Below are 15237 nucleotides of genomic sequence, written 5' to 3'. Positions count from 1 at the left end.
ATGGGTGCAGGGAGGAGGGGCTGCAAAACCCTCAATATAGGCAAAACCCACAAAACTACCTGTAGTACTTGTTAAGAATTAAGACCGGAGTTGGAAAGAAGTAAGAGTGCTTGTTAAAGGATTGTTTGGAGTCTGAAACCATTGCCTGTTTACAATGGGATCTTTGAGACCATAAGTTTTCACCTTCCAGTTGCTATTATAGCAGACACTGTTTTGGGAATGGATGGTGGCATCCTTGAGTGTGACAAAGTTCAGGTTTTTCAAGTTCTCAGTGATGCAGAAACATGCCTGAAACCACATCCAGAATGGCCACCAAGGTCAGTTTTGAATTTCTGCACAAGTTATTCCATTTTGATTTTTAAATGTATTCCTTTAATGATTGAAGCAGATGTAAATGCATGCTTGATAGGCCACAAACAGATTATTATATTTAGCATAAAGTTTAATTTAAATCATGTATAAGCCACACTGTCATCCCTGCATGTAAATATGTGAATGTATCTTTCTTCAGCACTCATATGGGCTCTGGATAACCACCCTGCTCCATCTTTGGGCCAGCAATGGTGCCCTGTATTCTTCTTTTCTTTCTAATCTCTCTGATTACTTCTTCTGCCACCAACAGGAGAAGACTACATGTGAAAGACTTAAGTGATTAGGTATTGTCCACTAGGGTCATCTCTACTTTTTAAAGTATCCTACGCTATACAACATAATCTAAAGGCTAATAGAGTTTTGCCAAGAGAATGCACTGGTCATAGCAAACACCCTCTTCCAACAACACAAGCGACCATGCTATACATGAACATCACCAGATGGCCAACAGCCAAATCAGATTGATTATATTCTTTGCAGCCAAAGATGGAGAAGGTCTGTACAGTCAGCCAAACAAGACCAGGAGCTGACTGTGGCTCAGATTATGAACTCCCTATTGCCAATTTCAGACTTAAATTGAAGAAAGCGGGGAAAAACACTAAACCATTCAGTTCAGTTCAGTTCAGTCACTTAGTCGTGTCCAACTCATTGAGAACCCAAGAACTGCAGCACACCAGGCCTCCCTGTCCATCACCAACACAGAGCCCACCCAAACGCATGGCCATCGAGTCGATGATGCCATCCAACCATCTCATCCTCTGTTGTCCCCTTCTCATACTGCCCTCAATCTTTCCCAGCATCAGGGTCTTTTCAAATGCATCAACTCTTCTCATCAGGTGACCAAAATATTGGAGTTTCAGCTCCAACATCCACTGGATCATCGAAAAAGAAAGAGAGTTCCATCAAAACATCTATTTCTGCTTTATTAACTATGCCAAAGCCAAAGCCTTTGACTGTGTGGATCACAATAAACTGTGGAAAATTCTGAAAGAGATGGGAATACCAGACCACTTGATCTGCCTCTTGAGAAACCTGCATGCAGGTCAGGAAGGAACAGTTAGAACTGGACATGGAACAACGGACTGGTTCCAAATAGGACAAGGAGTACGTCAAGGCTGTATATTGTCACCCTGCATATTTAACTTCTATGCAGAGTACCTCATGAGAAACGCTGGGCTGGATGAAGCACAAGCTGGAATCAAGATTACCGGGAGAAATATCAATAACCTCAGATAGGCCGATAACACCACCCTTATAACAGAAAGTAAAGAAGAACTAAAGAGCCTCATGATGAAAGTGAAAGAGGAGAGTGAAAAAGTTGGCTTAAAGCTCAACATTCAGAAAACGAAGATCATGGTATCCAGTCCCATCACCTCATGGCAGATAGATGGGGAAACAGTGGAAAGAGTGACAGACTATTTTTCTGGGCTCCAAAATCACTGCAGAAGGTTATTGCAGCCATGAAATTAAAAGGCGCTTGCTCCTTGGACGGAAAGTTATGACCAACCTAGACAGCATATTAAAATTCAGAGCCATTACTTTGCTGACAAAGGTGCATCTAGTCAAGGCTATGGTTTTTCCTGTGGTCATGTATGGATGTATGAGTTGGACTATATAGAAACCTGAGCGCCGAAGAATTGATGCTTTTGAACTGTGGTGTTGGAGAAGACTCTTGAGAGTCCCTTGGACTGCAAGGAGATCCAACCAGTCCATCCTAAAGGAGATCAGTCCTGGGTGTTCATTAGAGGCTCTGATGTTGAAGCTGAAACTCCAATACTTTGGCCACCTGATGCGAAGAGCTGACTCATTGGAAAAGACCCTGATGCTGGGAAAGATCGAGGGCAGGAGGAAAAGGGGATGACAGAGGATGAGATGGTTGGATGGTATCACCGACTCAATGACATGAGTCTGGGTAGGCTCCAGGTTGGTGTTGGACAGGGAGGCCTGGCGTGCTGCAGTTCATGGGGTCTCAAGACTCGGACACAACTGAGCAACTCAACTGAACAGAAACATATGATCAATGTTCAACTTACTCAGAAGTCCAGGAATGTGCATACCAGGGAGAAAATTCTTGGTGATCATAATTCTGCTTACCATTGGCATATTCACAGAAACTTTGTCTTTTAATCTACCTTTGTCCATCCTCCCAGTTAAAAAATCTCTTAGAGAAAAATCAGATCAATTATAGTTTACAAGTACAAAGGTGACAAATAAAATTCCTATATTTTCATACACTCAACCCCTCAATGAAGCAACCATTCAGAAAGAGTTCAAAATTCTGTTGTGTATACTTAACTCATTAAGTTAGGCAATTGATTAGCTATGTATTAATATATATCTTTATCTATAGCACCTAGGAGGCATAGTAAGCCCTACTTCAAGTCATAATTGAGCTTTCCATTTTTCTTGGTTGATGGGTGGATCACAATTAATCCTATTACTGTTAAAGAACAATGGAATTCACAGCTGCCAATCCATCAGTTCACAGGTATTGAGACTAAGCCAACAGAGTTTAGAGACTTCCTAAAAGTCACACAAAAAGTTGGTCAGATCTAGAACTAAAACTAGTCTCGTGACTCTATCTATTATTCTGTTTCTCATGTGCCCTGATGTTGTGTGACTGCTTCCTTCAAGAGGATCACAGTTGGACCTTCTCTTCTAACAGCTTCTTTCTACTGAATTTCTCTTCATTTCCTTGACAGGTCATGATCAAGAAAAAGAAAGAAGATTTCTTGCTGCAAGATGAAGAAGCATCTGTCAAGTATTGTCAGGCTGAGCTTAAGAAGCTTTCAGACCCCTTGATGAAGAGTATTTCAGAAGGAACTTTCTCTTTCCCTGGCGGACACCGTCGCTACTTAGAAGCAAGGAACAGGTTTGAAGAAAACTATAAACTCATTCCCAGGAAAGGAGTTAAGGTGAGGAGTAAGGGGATTGTGAAAGAACAGAAGATTGGAGTCAAAGGGTCTTTTGGTTCTTTTGAAATTCTAAGACCATAGCACCAGAAAGCAGAGCATGGTGGTATTGCTACACTTTTAGCTTTTATATCCACAATTTTGCAGCTGCTTGGAGATCCGGGTTCAATTCCAAGGTTGGGAAGATCCCCTGGTGGAGGAAATGGCAACCCACTCCAGTATTCTTGCCTGGACAATTCCATGGATACAGGAGCCTCATAGGATACATACAGTCCATGGGCACACAAGGAGTTGGACATGACTGCGTGACTAACACTTTAATTTTCTTTAAATAAACTAGAAATACTTCTTCTCAAAGACAGGATCTATTATCAAGAATCTAGATGAAAGAGAACATTCCTTTCAATTAGCAAACACTGTAATAAGTTTTGAAAAAACACTAAATCAAAAAGATACCAGCATCCCAATGTTCATAGCAGCATTATTTACAATAGCCAAGACATGGAAGCAACATAAGTGCCCATCAACAGATGAATGGATAAAGGAGATGTGGAATGTGCATATACTGGGATGCTACTCAGTTATCAAAAAGAATGAAATTTTGCCATTTGTGGCAACCTGGATGGACTTGGAGGGCATTATTCTCAAAGCAATGTCAGACAGAGAAAGACAAATGCTGTATGATATCACTTACATGTGAAATCCAAAAAATACAACAAACTAGTTAGTATAACTGAAAAGAAGAAGACTCACAGATACAGAGAACAAATTAGTGGTTACTAACGTGGAGTGGGGTCAATATAGGAGTGAGGGTGGGAGGTACAAGTGACTGGGTGTAAGATAGGCTACAAAGATATATTGTAAAATACAGGAAATATAGCCAATATTTTGCATTAACTATAAATAGAGTATAACCTCTAAAAATTGTGTAAAAAAAAATAATAAAAAATTTAAATGAGTACCCCCAAAATGGACTTTCTGCAAAGTGTAGGGAAAATTAAAGAAAAGTTGTTGTTCTCGAGAAGTTTATAATCTTACCTGAGGACACATAAATAGCCATTGGATATGGTGGCACAATGGTTATCATACAGGTACACACTGATAGAGATAGTGACAGGGACGAATGTAGTGGTAGTGATGATGACTGACGTATGTTGAGCCCTCACTACTTCAAGTGTACTTCAGGTGTTTTGGTTAGATCATCAATTTAGTCCTCAGAATAATATAGATTAGATGCTGCTATCATCTTCATTACAAAATTGATAAGTATGACATAAGGAAAAGGAACTCAGTTACCTAATGTCACATATCTATCAAGTGGTAGTGCTGATAGGGTAGCTGTTAGGTTCTTGGCAGCCATTCAGAACTCAGAATAACGCTTAAGAAAGCTTCCTGGAGAAGGGGGCAAAAGCTACACATTGAAATGTCAATAAACGATAACTTAATAAAGAAAGGGTAGGTGAGCATGAGTCAGAAGGAAAGCAGCTAGAGCAGTTGCAAACAGTTGCAAACAGTGGAGGATGGGTGATTTTACAGCTGCATATAATTCCGGCATCTACAACCACTGTGGGGTCTGAAGAAAGGTGAAAAATTTACACGGTCGAACCTGGAGGGTCAATGCTGTTGTTCAGTCACTAAGTCATGTCTGACTCTGTAATCACATGGACTACAGCATGCCAGGCTTCTCTGTCCACCATATCCTTGAGTTTGCACAAATTTATGTCCACTGAGTCAGCAATGCTACCTAAACATCTCATTCTCTGTTGCCCGCTTCTCCTCCTGCCTTCAGTCTTTCCCAGCATCAGGGTCCCACTGAAAAGTGGGTCAGCTCTCTACATCAAGTTGCCAAAGTATTAGAGCTTCAGCTGCAGCATCAGTGCTTCCAATGAATATTCAGGGCTGATTTCCTTTAGGATTGACTAGTTTGATCTCCTGCTGTCCAAGGGACTCTCAAGAGTCTTCTGCAGTATCATAGTTCGAAAGAATCAGTTCTTCGGTGCTTAGCCTTCTTTAGGGTCCAAATCTCACATCTGTACTTGACTACTGGAAAAACCATAGCTTTGACTATATGTACCTTTTTTTGCAAAGTGATGTCTCTGCTTTTTAATACACTGTCTAGGTTGGTCGTAGCTTTCCTTCCAAGGAATAAGCATATTTAATTTCATTTTTGGACTCACCATCCACAGTGATTCTAGAGCCCAGGAAAATAAAATCTGTCTGCTTCCACTTTTTCCCCTTCTATTTGCCATGAAGCAATGGGACTGGATGCCATGACTGTAGTTTTTTTTTTTTTTTTAATGTTAGATTTTAAGCCAGCTTTTTCCACTCTCCTCTTTCACCCTCATGAGGCTCTTTAGTTCCTCTTCACTTTCTGCCATTAGAGTGGTATCACAGGCATATCTGAGGTTGTTGATATTTTGCCCAGCAATCTTGATTTCAGCTTGTACTTCATCCAGTCCAACATTTGACACGATGTGCTCTGCATGTAAGTTAAAAAAGCAGAGACACAATATACAGCCTTCACATACTCCTTTCCCAACTTTGAACCAGTTTGTTTCAAACTAACCGTTGCTTCTTGATTTGAATACACGTTTCTCAAGGGACAGATAAGGTGGACTGGTAATCCCACCTCTTGAAGAATTTTCCACACTTTTTTGTGATCCTCACAGTCAAAGGCTTTAGCAGGAGCAGAAGTAGATTATTTTCTGCAATGCCTTTGCTTTCTCCGTGATCCAACAAATGTTGGCAATTTGACCTCTTTGAAACCCTACTTATACATCTGTAAGTTCTTGGTCCATGTAATGCTGAAGCCTAGCTTGAAGGATTTTGAGCATTTGCTAGCATCTGAAATGAGCGCAATTGTATGGTAGTTTGAACCTTCTTTGACATTGCCCTTCTTTGGGGTTCGAATCAAAACTGACCTTTTCCAGTCCTGTGGCCACTGTTCTTTTCCAAATTTGCTGATGTAGTGAGATGCTGATTTAACAGCATCATCTTTTAGGATTTTAAATAGCTCAGCTGGAATCTGTCACCTCCACTAATTTGTAGTAATGCTTCCTAAGGCCCATTTGACTTCACACTACAGGATGTCTGGCTTTAGGTGAGTGAGCACACCACTGTATTATCCAGGTCATTGAAACCTTTCTTGTGTAGTTCTCCTGTGTATTCTTGTCACCTCTTCTTAATCTCTTCTGCTTCTGATTAGGTCCTTATCGCTTCTGTCCTTTATCATGCCCATTCCTTGCATGAAATGTTGCCTTGATATCTCCCATTTTATTGAAGAGATTTCTAGTCTTGCCCATTCTGCTGTTTTCCTCTATTTCTCTGCATCTTCCATGTCAGAAAACCTTTTTATCTCTCCTTGCTATTCTCTGGAACTCTGCATTCAGTTGGGTATATACTTACCTTTCTCCCTTGCAGAGGGAAAACTACTAGGCCATTGAGCTATGACCTAAATCAAATCCCTGATGATTATACAGTGGAGGTGACAAATAGATTCAAGAGATTAGATTCTGTTAGACAGAGTGCCTGAAGAGCTATGGATGGAGGTGTGTAACATTGAACAGGAGGCGGTGACCAAAACCATCCCAAAGAAATCTGTAGGTTCACTGAACAATAATTTCCCCAGGAAGATACTATATTGAGGTTGCCTGACAAGTCTTTGCTCTTTGTTTTTTCCTCAGGCAAACCACGTCCTCCAGAGCTTCCTGCAGTCACAGGCAGGAGTAGAGGCAGCCATCCTGCAGGCAGACCAGGCCCTCGCTGATGTGGACAAAGCCATGAAAGGTACAGGGAGGACTGAGCTCTCAGAGGGGAAGGTGGCTTCTGTGCTGCCCTTTAGCAGGATTGGGAGGAAACACTTTCTGACACTAGAGCTTCCTCTTCTTCTGTGGATCCTCTCTGCTACACGTGGAAATAAACAAGGGAGTTTGGGTTGAATGTACATCTAATCAGTGTGTCTACATCATGTACCAAAGCACATTGTCTGATGTGATAGCAGGAACAGTCAGACTCCTTCCCACCACTTTAATGTCATTTTAGTCTTTGAGCTCAGGAAGGTATAGCTCAGCATAACTGTTTTTTGTTTAAAACTCTTGTGAAACAGAGGAATATACCAAAAGACAAGCAGCAGAGATGAAAAAGGATCTGCTAATACAGAAACTGAATGATAAGATGCAAAAAATGGAGGCACAAGGGAGAAGCCACAAGGAAAGTATAGCCAAACTGAAAGAGAAGTTCATTTTGGAAAGAGAAAACCTTCTTAGAGAGCAGGAAGAACTGCTTGAGCACAAGCTGAAGGTAAGTCTAGATGGGCGTGGGCAGAGTCTGATGGACAAAATGCTAGTTTCTCAGTAATAAAGGGACAGAAATATGACCTATATTCAGATCCCAGAGAGAAATCCAAAGACAGGTTTCATGTAACATCAGTGTGGATTGTGCTGAAGAATTAACCTCTGTAAGACTCAGCATCTTCTGTAGTGCTAAGGCTTGGAAGGAACAAATAAAGGTCCAGGCTCCTGGACTGAGGGTCAAACTTCCCCTAAGTGAACAGGATCCCAGTCTTAGAGTACTTAGGACTTGCAGTACAACCATCGAAGACCTGTAATATTTCCATCTGCTCTCAAAAGTATCAATTGTGCTTCTACCAAATACAGGATGTTGAAAACTTAAAATGGCTACATTATTTCCAGATCTGTCTGATTCATTTTATACACCTAGAGTAAATGAATTCTTTGTCCAAACCTGGAGTTTCAGTGTTCTAAAGAGAGTCAGCAGACCTCATTATTTATGACATGTGCGTGGTCACCCTACCTCAAGGGAACTGAGAAATATTTAGAATTCACCTACAGTTTAGTTCAGTTCAGTTCAGTTCATAGCCTTCAGAGTCGGGTCTGACTCTTTGCAACCCCATGAATCGTAGGACGCCAGGCCTCCCTATCCATCACCAGCTCCCAGAGTTCACTGAGACTCATGTCCATCGAGTTGGTGATGCCATCCAGCCATCTCATCCTCTGTCATCCCCTTTTCCTCCTGCCCCCAATCCCTCCCAGCATCAGAGTCTTTTCCAATGAGTCAACTCTTCGCATGAGGTGGCCAAAGTACTGGAGTTTCAGCTTTAGCATCATTCCTTCCAAAGAAATCCCAGGGTTGATGTCCTTCAGAATGGACTGGTTGGATCTCCTTGCAGTCCAAGGGACTCTCAAGAGTCTTCTCCAACACCACATTCAAAAATATCAATTCTTCGGCACTCAGCCTTCTTCACAGTCCAACTCTCACATCCATATATGTCTACTGGAAAAACCATAGCCTTGACTAGACGAACCTTTGTTGGCAAAGTAATGTCTCTGCTTTTCAATATGCTATCTAGGTTGGTCATAACTTTCGTTCCAAGGAGCAAGCGTCTTTTAATTTCATGGCTGCAGTCACCATCTGCAGTGATTTTAGAGCCCCCTAAAATAAAGTCTGACACTGTTTCCACTGTTTCCCCATCTGTTTCCCATGAAGTGATGGGACCAGATGCCATGATCTTTGTTTTCTGAATGTTGAGCTTTAAGCCAACTTTTTCACTCTCCTCTTTCACTTTCATCAAGAGGCTTTTTAGTTCCTCTCCACTTTCTGCCATAAGGGTGGTGTCATCTGCATATCTGAGGTTATTGATATTTCTCCCAGCAATCTTGATTCCAGCTTGTGCTTCTTCCAGCCCAGCGTTTCTCATGATGTACTCTGCGTATAAGGTAAATAAGCAGGGTGACAATGTACAGCCTCGATGTACTCCTTTTCCTATTTGAAACCAGTCTGTTGTTCCATGTCCAGTTCTAACTCTTCCTACAGTCCCTCCCAAAGTGCAATCTTAGGGCTGGAACACATTAGTGGGGTAGTTTTAAGTCCTGACTTAGGCCTAACTGCTCCTTGCCCAGGGAGATGGTGTTGAGGGATCCTGGGAAGCTAAACCAGGGATGCTCTCACTCCCCACCATGTTCAAACATTTGGAAATACTGGACAAACTCATCAAAAAGCATCTAAAGTAGTAGGGAAATAGACACATGTGCTGAGCTGCTGAGGTTGTTAGATACTGTTCTTTCAGTTCAGTTCAGTTGCTCAGTCATGTCCGACTCTTTGCCACCACATGAATTGCAGCACGCCAGGCCTCCCTGTCCATCACCAATTCCTTGAGTTCACCCAGACTCACGTCCATCGAGTCAGTGATGCCATCCAGCCATCTCATCCTCTGTCATCCCCTTCTCCTCCTGCCCCCAATCCCTCCCAGCATCAGAGTCTTTTCCAATGAGTCAACTCTTCTCATGAGGTAGCCAAAGTACTGGAGTTTCAGTTTTAGCATCATTCCTTCCAGAGAAATCCCAGGGCTGATCTCCTTCAGAATGGACTGGTTGGATCTCCTTGCAGTCCAAAGGACTCTCAAGAGTCTTCTCCAACACCACAGTTCAAAGGCATCAATTCTTTGGCGCTCAGCCTTCTTCACAGTCCAACTCTCACATCCATACATGAACACTGGAAAAACCATAGCCTTGACTAGACAAACCTTTATTAGCAAAGTAATATCTCTGCTTTTCAATATGCTATTTAGGTTGGTCATAACTTTTCTTCCAGGGAGTAAGCATCTTTTAATTTCATGGCCGCAGTCACCATCTGCAGTGATTTTGGAGCCCCCCAAAATAAAATCTGACACTGTTTCCACTGTTTCCTCATCTGTTTCCCATGAAGTGATGGGACCGGATGCCATGTTAGATACAAATAAATGACAATTGGATATTTCCAACAGGGTACTGTCTTCTTTCTACAGGTGCAAAGGGAACTACTCAATGTGGACTTTCAAAAAAAATCTGATGAATTATGTATTGAGATAATTAGACTACGACAAGTAACTACAAGAAATGAAAATACATGCTTACTACTTTAAGGATCCTGGCAGGTTTTACCTTTGTCTTAATGTCCTTATGAAGTGACTTTCTTTAACAATGTGCATAGGGATGATGTATCTCATGTGCATTAAAGATCTAAACATAAGACAGAAACTATAAAAATCTTAGAGGACAACATAGGCAAAACACTCTCCAACATACATCACAGCAGGATCCTCTATGACCCACCTTCCTGAATATTGGAAATAAAAGCAAAAATAAACAAATAGGATCTAATTAAAATTAAAAGCTTCTGCACAACAACAGAAACTATAAACAAGGTGAAAAGACAGCCTTCAGAATGGGAGAAAATAATAGCAAATGAAGCACCTGACAAGCAACTAATCTCAAAAATATTCAAGCAACTCCTACAGCTCAATTCCAGAAAAATAAACGACCCAGTCAAAAAATGGGCCAAAGAACTAAATAGACATTTATCCAAAGAAGACATACAGATGGCTAACAAACACATGAAAAGATGCTCAACACCACTCATTAGCAGAGAAATGCAAATCAAAACCACAATGAGGTACCATTTCATGCCAGTCAGAATGGCTGCGATCCAAAAGTCTACAAGCAATAAATGCTGGGGAGGATGTGGAGAAAAGGGAACCCTCTTACACTGTTGGTGGGAATGCAAACTAGTACAGCCACTATGGAGAACAGTGTGGAGATTCCTTAAAAAAACTGGAAATAGAAGTGCCATATGACCCAGCAATCCCACTGCTGGGCATACACATCAAGGAAACCAGAATCGAAAGAGACACGTGTACCCCCATGTTCATCACAGCACTGTTTATAATAGCCAGGACATGGAAGCAAACAGAATCGAAAGAGACACGTGTACCCCCATGTTCATCACAGCATTGTTTATAATAGCCAGGACATGGAAGCAACCTAGATGTCCATCAGCAGATGAATGGATAAGAAAGCAGTGGTACATATACCCAATGGAGTATTACTCAGCCATTAAAAAGAATACATTTGAATCAGTTCTAATGAGGTGGATGAAACTGGAACCTATTATACAGAGTGAAGTAAGCCAGAAAGAAAAACACCAATACAGTATACTAATGCATATATATGGAATTTAGAAAGATGGTAACGACAACCCTGTATGCGAGACAGCAAAAGAGACACAGATGTATAGAACAGTCTTTTGGACTCTGTGGGAGAGGGAGAGAGGGATCATTTGGGAGAATGGCATTAAAACATGTATAATATCATATAAGAAATGCATCACCAGTCCAGGTTCCATGCAGGATACAGGAAGATTGGGGCTGGTGCACTGAGATGACCCAGAGGGATGGTAAGGGGAGGGTGGTGGGAGGGGGGTTCAGGATGGGGGAACACGTGTACACCCTTGGCGGATGCATGTTGATGTATGGCAAAACCAATACAATATTATAAAGTAAAAAATAATAATAATAAATAAATAAACTAAATATCTAGAAAAATAAATAAATAAAAGAATTGACAATTCCACTTAAGTACATTATAAAGGGTTTCATATAATAGTTGCTAACCTTTGAAACATGCCATTGTAGTTTCAAAACAGAAAAGTTTAAAAGTAAAAAAGATGTTATTACTGAAGAATCAGGGCCTGATATCCAAATATCTAAGTAATTTTGATTGAAAGTGAAAGTGAACTCGCTCAGTTGACTCTTTGCGACCCCATGGACTGTAGCCTACCAATCTTCTCCATCCATGGGATTTTCCAGGCAAGAGTACTAGAGTGGATTGCCATTTCTTTCTCCAGGGGATCTTCCCAACCCAGGGACTGAACCCAAGTCTCCCGCATTGTAGGCTGATGCTTTACCATCTGAGCCACCAGGGAAGTCCTAATTTTGATTGAATTAATTTAAATAAATGGCGAAGAAGTTAGTGGGTAATGGTTGATTCATAGAAAAGTTTTAAGAAAAGTATAAAAAGAAATCATAAGAGGAAAAGTCTCCATGGAACAGGCATGGAGATGATTTCTTTAAGCCATAATGAGCCCTTATACGTCAGTGAGGGAAGAGCAACAATCACATTTTTCAAGTGGGTAAAAACATGAGAATATAAATGTCTAATTATACTGATAATAAAAGACATGAGGGGTAAAATTAGGAGGGACCTGTGTCACCTCTCAGATGGACCAGAAAGTAGTTTAGACAGGACATAGGCCAGCAAGGGTGACAGGAAACTGGCAATCTCTGATATATGCTAGGAAGAGTGAAGATTAATGCAAATATATACCAAACCTTAAGTGAAAATACTGTTGATACAGCAAGTTCTCATTTAGGAATTTATCTTAAACATTTATGTACCCAAGTTGAAAATGGAATGTGTGGTAGTATATTTATTGAGGGGATTGTTGTAATCCCAAAAGACTGGAAACATCTCTAAAGTCCCTCTGTCACATACTAGTGAGATAAATCCTGGGACACACTTACACAGGAGTACTCTACAGTCACTGAAATGAAAAGGGAGATTCTATTTGTGCTAAGGTGAGACAGTCTCCAAGATGTTGTTGCTCAGCTGCACAGTTGCGTCTAACTCTTTGCAACACCACGGACTGCAGCATGCCAGGCTTCCCTGTCCTTCACTATCTCCCAGAGTTTGCTCAGACTCATGTCCATTGAGTTGATAATGCCATCCAACCATCTCATCCTCTGTCACCCCCTTCACCTCCTGCCCTCAATCTTTCCAAGCATCAGGGTCTTTTCCAGTGAGTCCGCTGTTTGCATCAAGTGGCCAAAGTATTGGTGCTTCAGCTTCAGCATCAGTCCTTCCAGGGAATATTCAGGGTTGATTTCCTTTAGGATTGACTGGTTTGATCTCCTTGCTGCCCAAGGGACTCTCAACAGTAGTCCTCTTCAACACCACAGTTTGAAAGCATCAATTCTTCAGCATTCAGCCTTCTTTATGGTATAACTTTCACGTCCATACATAACTAGTGGAAAAACCATGGCTTTGACTATATGGACCTCTGTCGGCAAAGTGATGTCTCTGCTTTTAAACATGCTGTCTAGGTTTGTTGTAGCTTTTCTTCCAAGGAGTGAGTATCTTTTCATTTCAAGGGTGAAGTCACCATCTGCTGTGATTTTTGGAGCCCAAGAAAATAAAGTCTGTCACTGTTTCCATTTTTTTCCCCATCTATTTGCCATGAAGTGATGAGACTGGATGCCATGATCTTTGTTTTTTTGAAGTTTGAGTTTTAAGCCAGCTTTTTCACTCTCCTCTTTCACCTTCATCAAGAGGCCAAGATATATCATGAGTGAAAAAAAAATAAAGATAAAGAAAGTGTGTAAGTTGCATTACTGATTTAAAACATAATCAGCATATACACACATTTCCCTCTATTTCTGGAAATAGGAAAGAAACTGGTATCCCTGAGCACAACAGGAATGGACCTGTATATTTGAGATAAAAAACAAGAGGAGAAATAGGTCCATTTGACATATTCCTCTGTGGGTTTTATATTTTGCATGAATTATTACCTACTCAAAAATAAAAAGATATAATTAATGAAATAAAAATAACAATATATGGAATGGAATGGTTCTCATGACAGGATGAAAGTATCAAACACTATGAGAAATAAAAAGTCAGCTCCAGAGGAGGAATCTGCTTACTACAGCAGGAAACAGTACTAGATCTGCATCCTGACATTGTTGTCATCAAGGCTTTGAAGCCCTAGTCCCTAAGCTACTCTCAGGTGTAAAGTCTATTGGAATGTAGGCTGGAATGGCCTCAAAGTTCCTGCACATTTATAAAGATCGTGTATTCAAAGGAGACTCATTCCATTTCAACTCAACATTTTATGTATTCTTGTCAGCTGTTCAATGCTAGACTCGTGTACTCGGAATGAACTGAGTGTGGTGTCCCTCCTGTGTGCTGCCATCATACTATGTTTCACTCTGACCACAGGATTTTTATATAATTTTGATATTGAAATAACCTGTTGATATTCTGTCTCCCCTACTGCCTGATGATCTCTTCTACTTGATGATCTTCACTGTATATTTATCTCCCCTGCAAAGCCCAGGTTTTCATAATCCCCAGGTGTTCAAACAATGTATGTGGATAAATACATGACCTTCCACTCATCAGAACCACAGACTGCCATTTCCTTACTCTATTAACTGCTGCCTAGGACACTCAAAATCAAGAACAGTTTTATGAACTAGTACTAGAAGGATGGACTTCCCTGGTAAAGAACTCATCTACCAATGCAGGAGACAAGGGTTCAATCCCTGGCTCAGGAAGATTCCCTGGAGAAGAAAATGGAAACCCATTTTAAGTATTCTCTTTTTTTTTTTTTTCTAATATTCTTGCCTGGGAAATCCATGGACAGAGGAGTCTAGTGGTCTACAGTCAAAGGGGTTGCAAAGAGTTGGAAACCATTCCACAATTAAAACACAACAACCAAAAGGAGTTGGTTGGAAAGCACATGCACACCCATCTGAACCTGCTGCTTTTCTCTGGAAGGGACTGGACACCCCACGTGCTCTGGGTTCCTTGAACTTCTCTGCAAGAAAACTATCCGGCAATGAAGCCATCACCTTTGACCCATGAACAATGATATTGTAATTGGAAATACTCCAGTTGTCATCATAATTGCAGCTGTTCAAGGAGCTTCTGTTGAAATAAAACTATACTTTTGATGCTGCTGCTGCTTCTGCTAAGTTGCTTCCGTCGTGACCGACTCTGTGCAACCCCATAGACAGCAGCCCACCAGGTTCCCCCGTCCCTGGGATTCTCAAGGCAAGAACACTGGAGTGGGTTGCCATTTCCTTCTCCAATGCATGAAAGTGAAGAGTGAAAGTGAAGTCGCTCAGTCATGTCCGATTCCTAGCTACCCCAAGGACTGCAGCCTACCAGGCTCCTCCATCCATGGGATTTTCCAGGCAAAAGTACTGGAGTGGGGTGCCATTGCCTTTCTCACTGAATATGACACCCACACGCTGACAGACCGGGGCATCTGGCAGATGACTCTGCTTTCTTAAGGAATGTGAGTTAACACTCAGTTGCCACTTCTGTAACCAAAC

General features: G+C 41.2%; 1 protein-coding gene across 6 annotated transcripts in view; it reads left to right on the top strand.

Moving 5' to 3' along the window:
* LOC147375757 (guanylate-binding protein 6-like) overlaps nucleotides 1-14858 on the top strand; it is a 30590-nt gene extending 15732 nt beyond the window's left edge. For 4 of the 6 annotated variants that reach the window (XM_086391031.1, XM_086391028.1, XM_086391029.1 and 1 more), the window contains 4 exons: nucleotides 3075-3287; nucleotides 6968-7070; nucleotides 7390-7583; nucleotides 10087-14858. In XM_086391031.1, the coding sequence (XP_086247157.1) occupies nucleotides 3075-3287; nucleotides 6968-7070; nucleotides 7390-7583; nucleotides 10087-10203 (627 nt within the window). In that variant the 3' untranslated portion in view covers nucleotides 10204-14858. Of the gene's footprint in view, nucleotides 1-3074; nucleotides 3288-6967; nucleotides 7071-7389; nucleotides 7584-9893; nucleotides 10063-10086 lie in introns of those variants that run through there. The other 2 variants (XM_086391030.1, XM_086391027.1) reach the window with 1 other exon arrangement.
* The last annotated feature ends 379 nt before the right edge of the window (nucleotides 14859-15237 follow it).

This window comes from Bos grunniens, chromosome 3, assembly GCF_055505025.1.
Source record: "Bos grunniens cultivar Pamir isolate PY7600 chromosome 3, Bosgru_T2T1.0, whole genome shotgun sequence".
Lineage (NCBI taxonomy): Eukaryota > Metazoa > Chordata > Mammalia > Artiodactyla > Bovidae > Bos > Bos grunniens.
The sequence above is the reverse complement of the archived record's forward strand: the minus strand, read 5'-3'. Positions and strand labels throughout refer to the sequence as shown.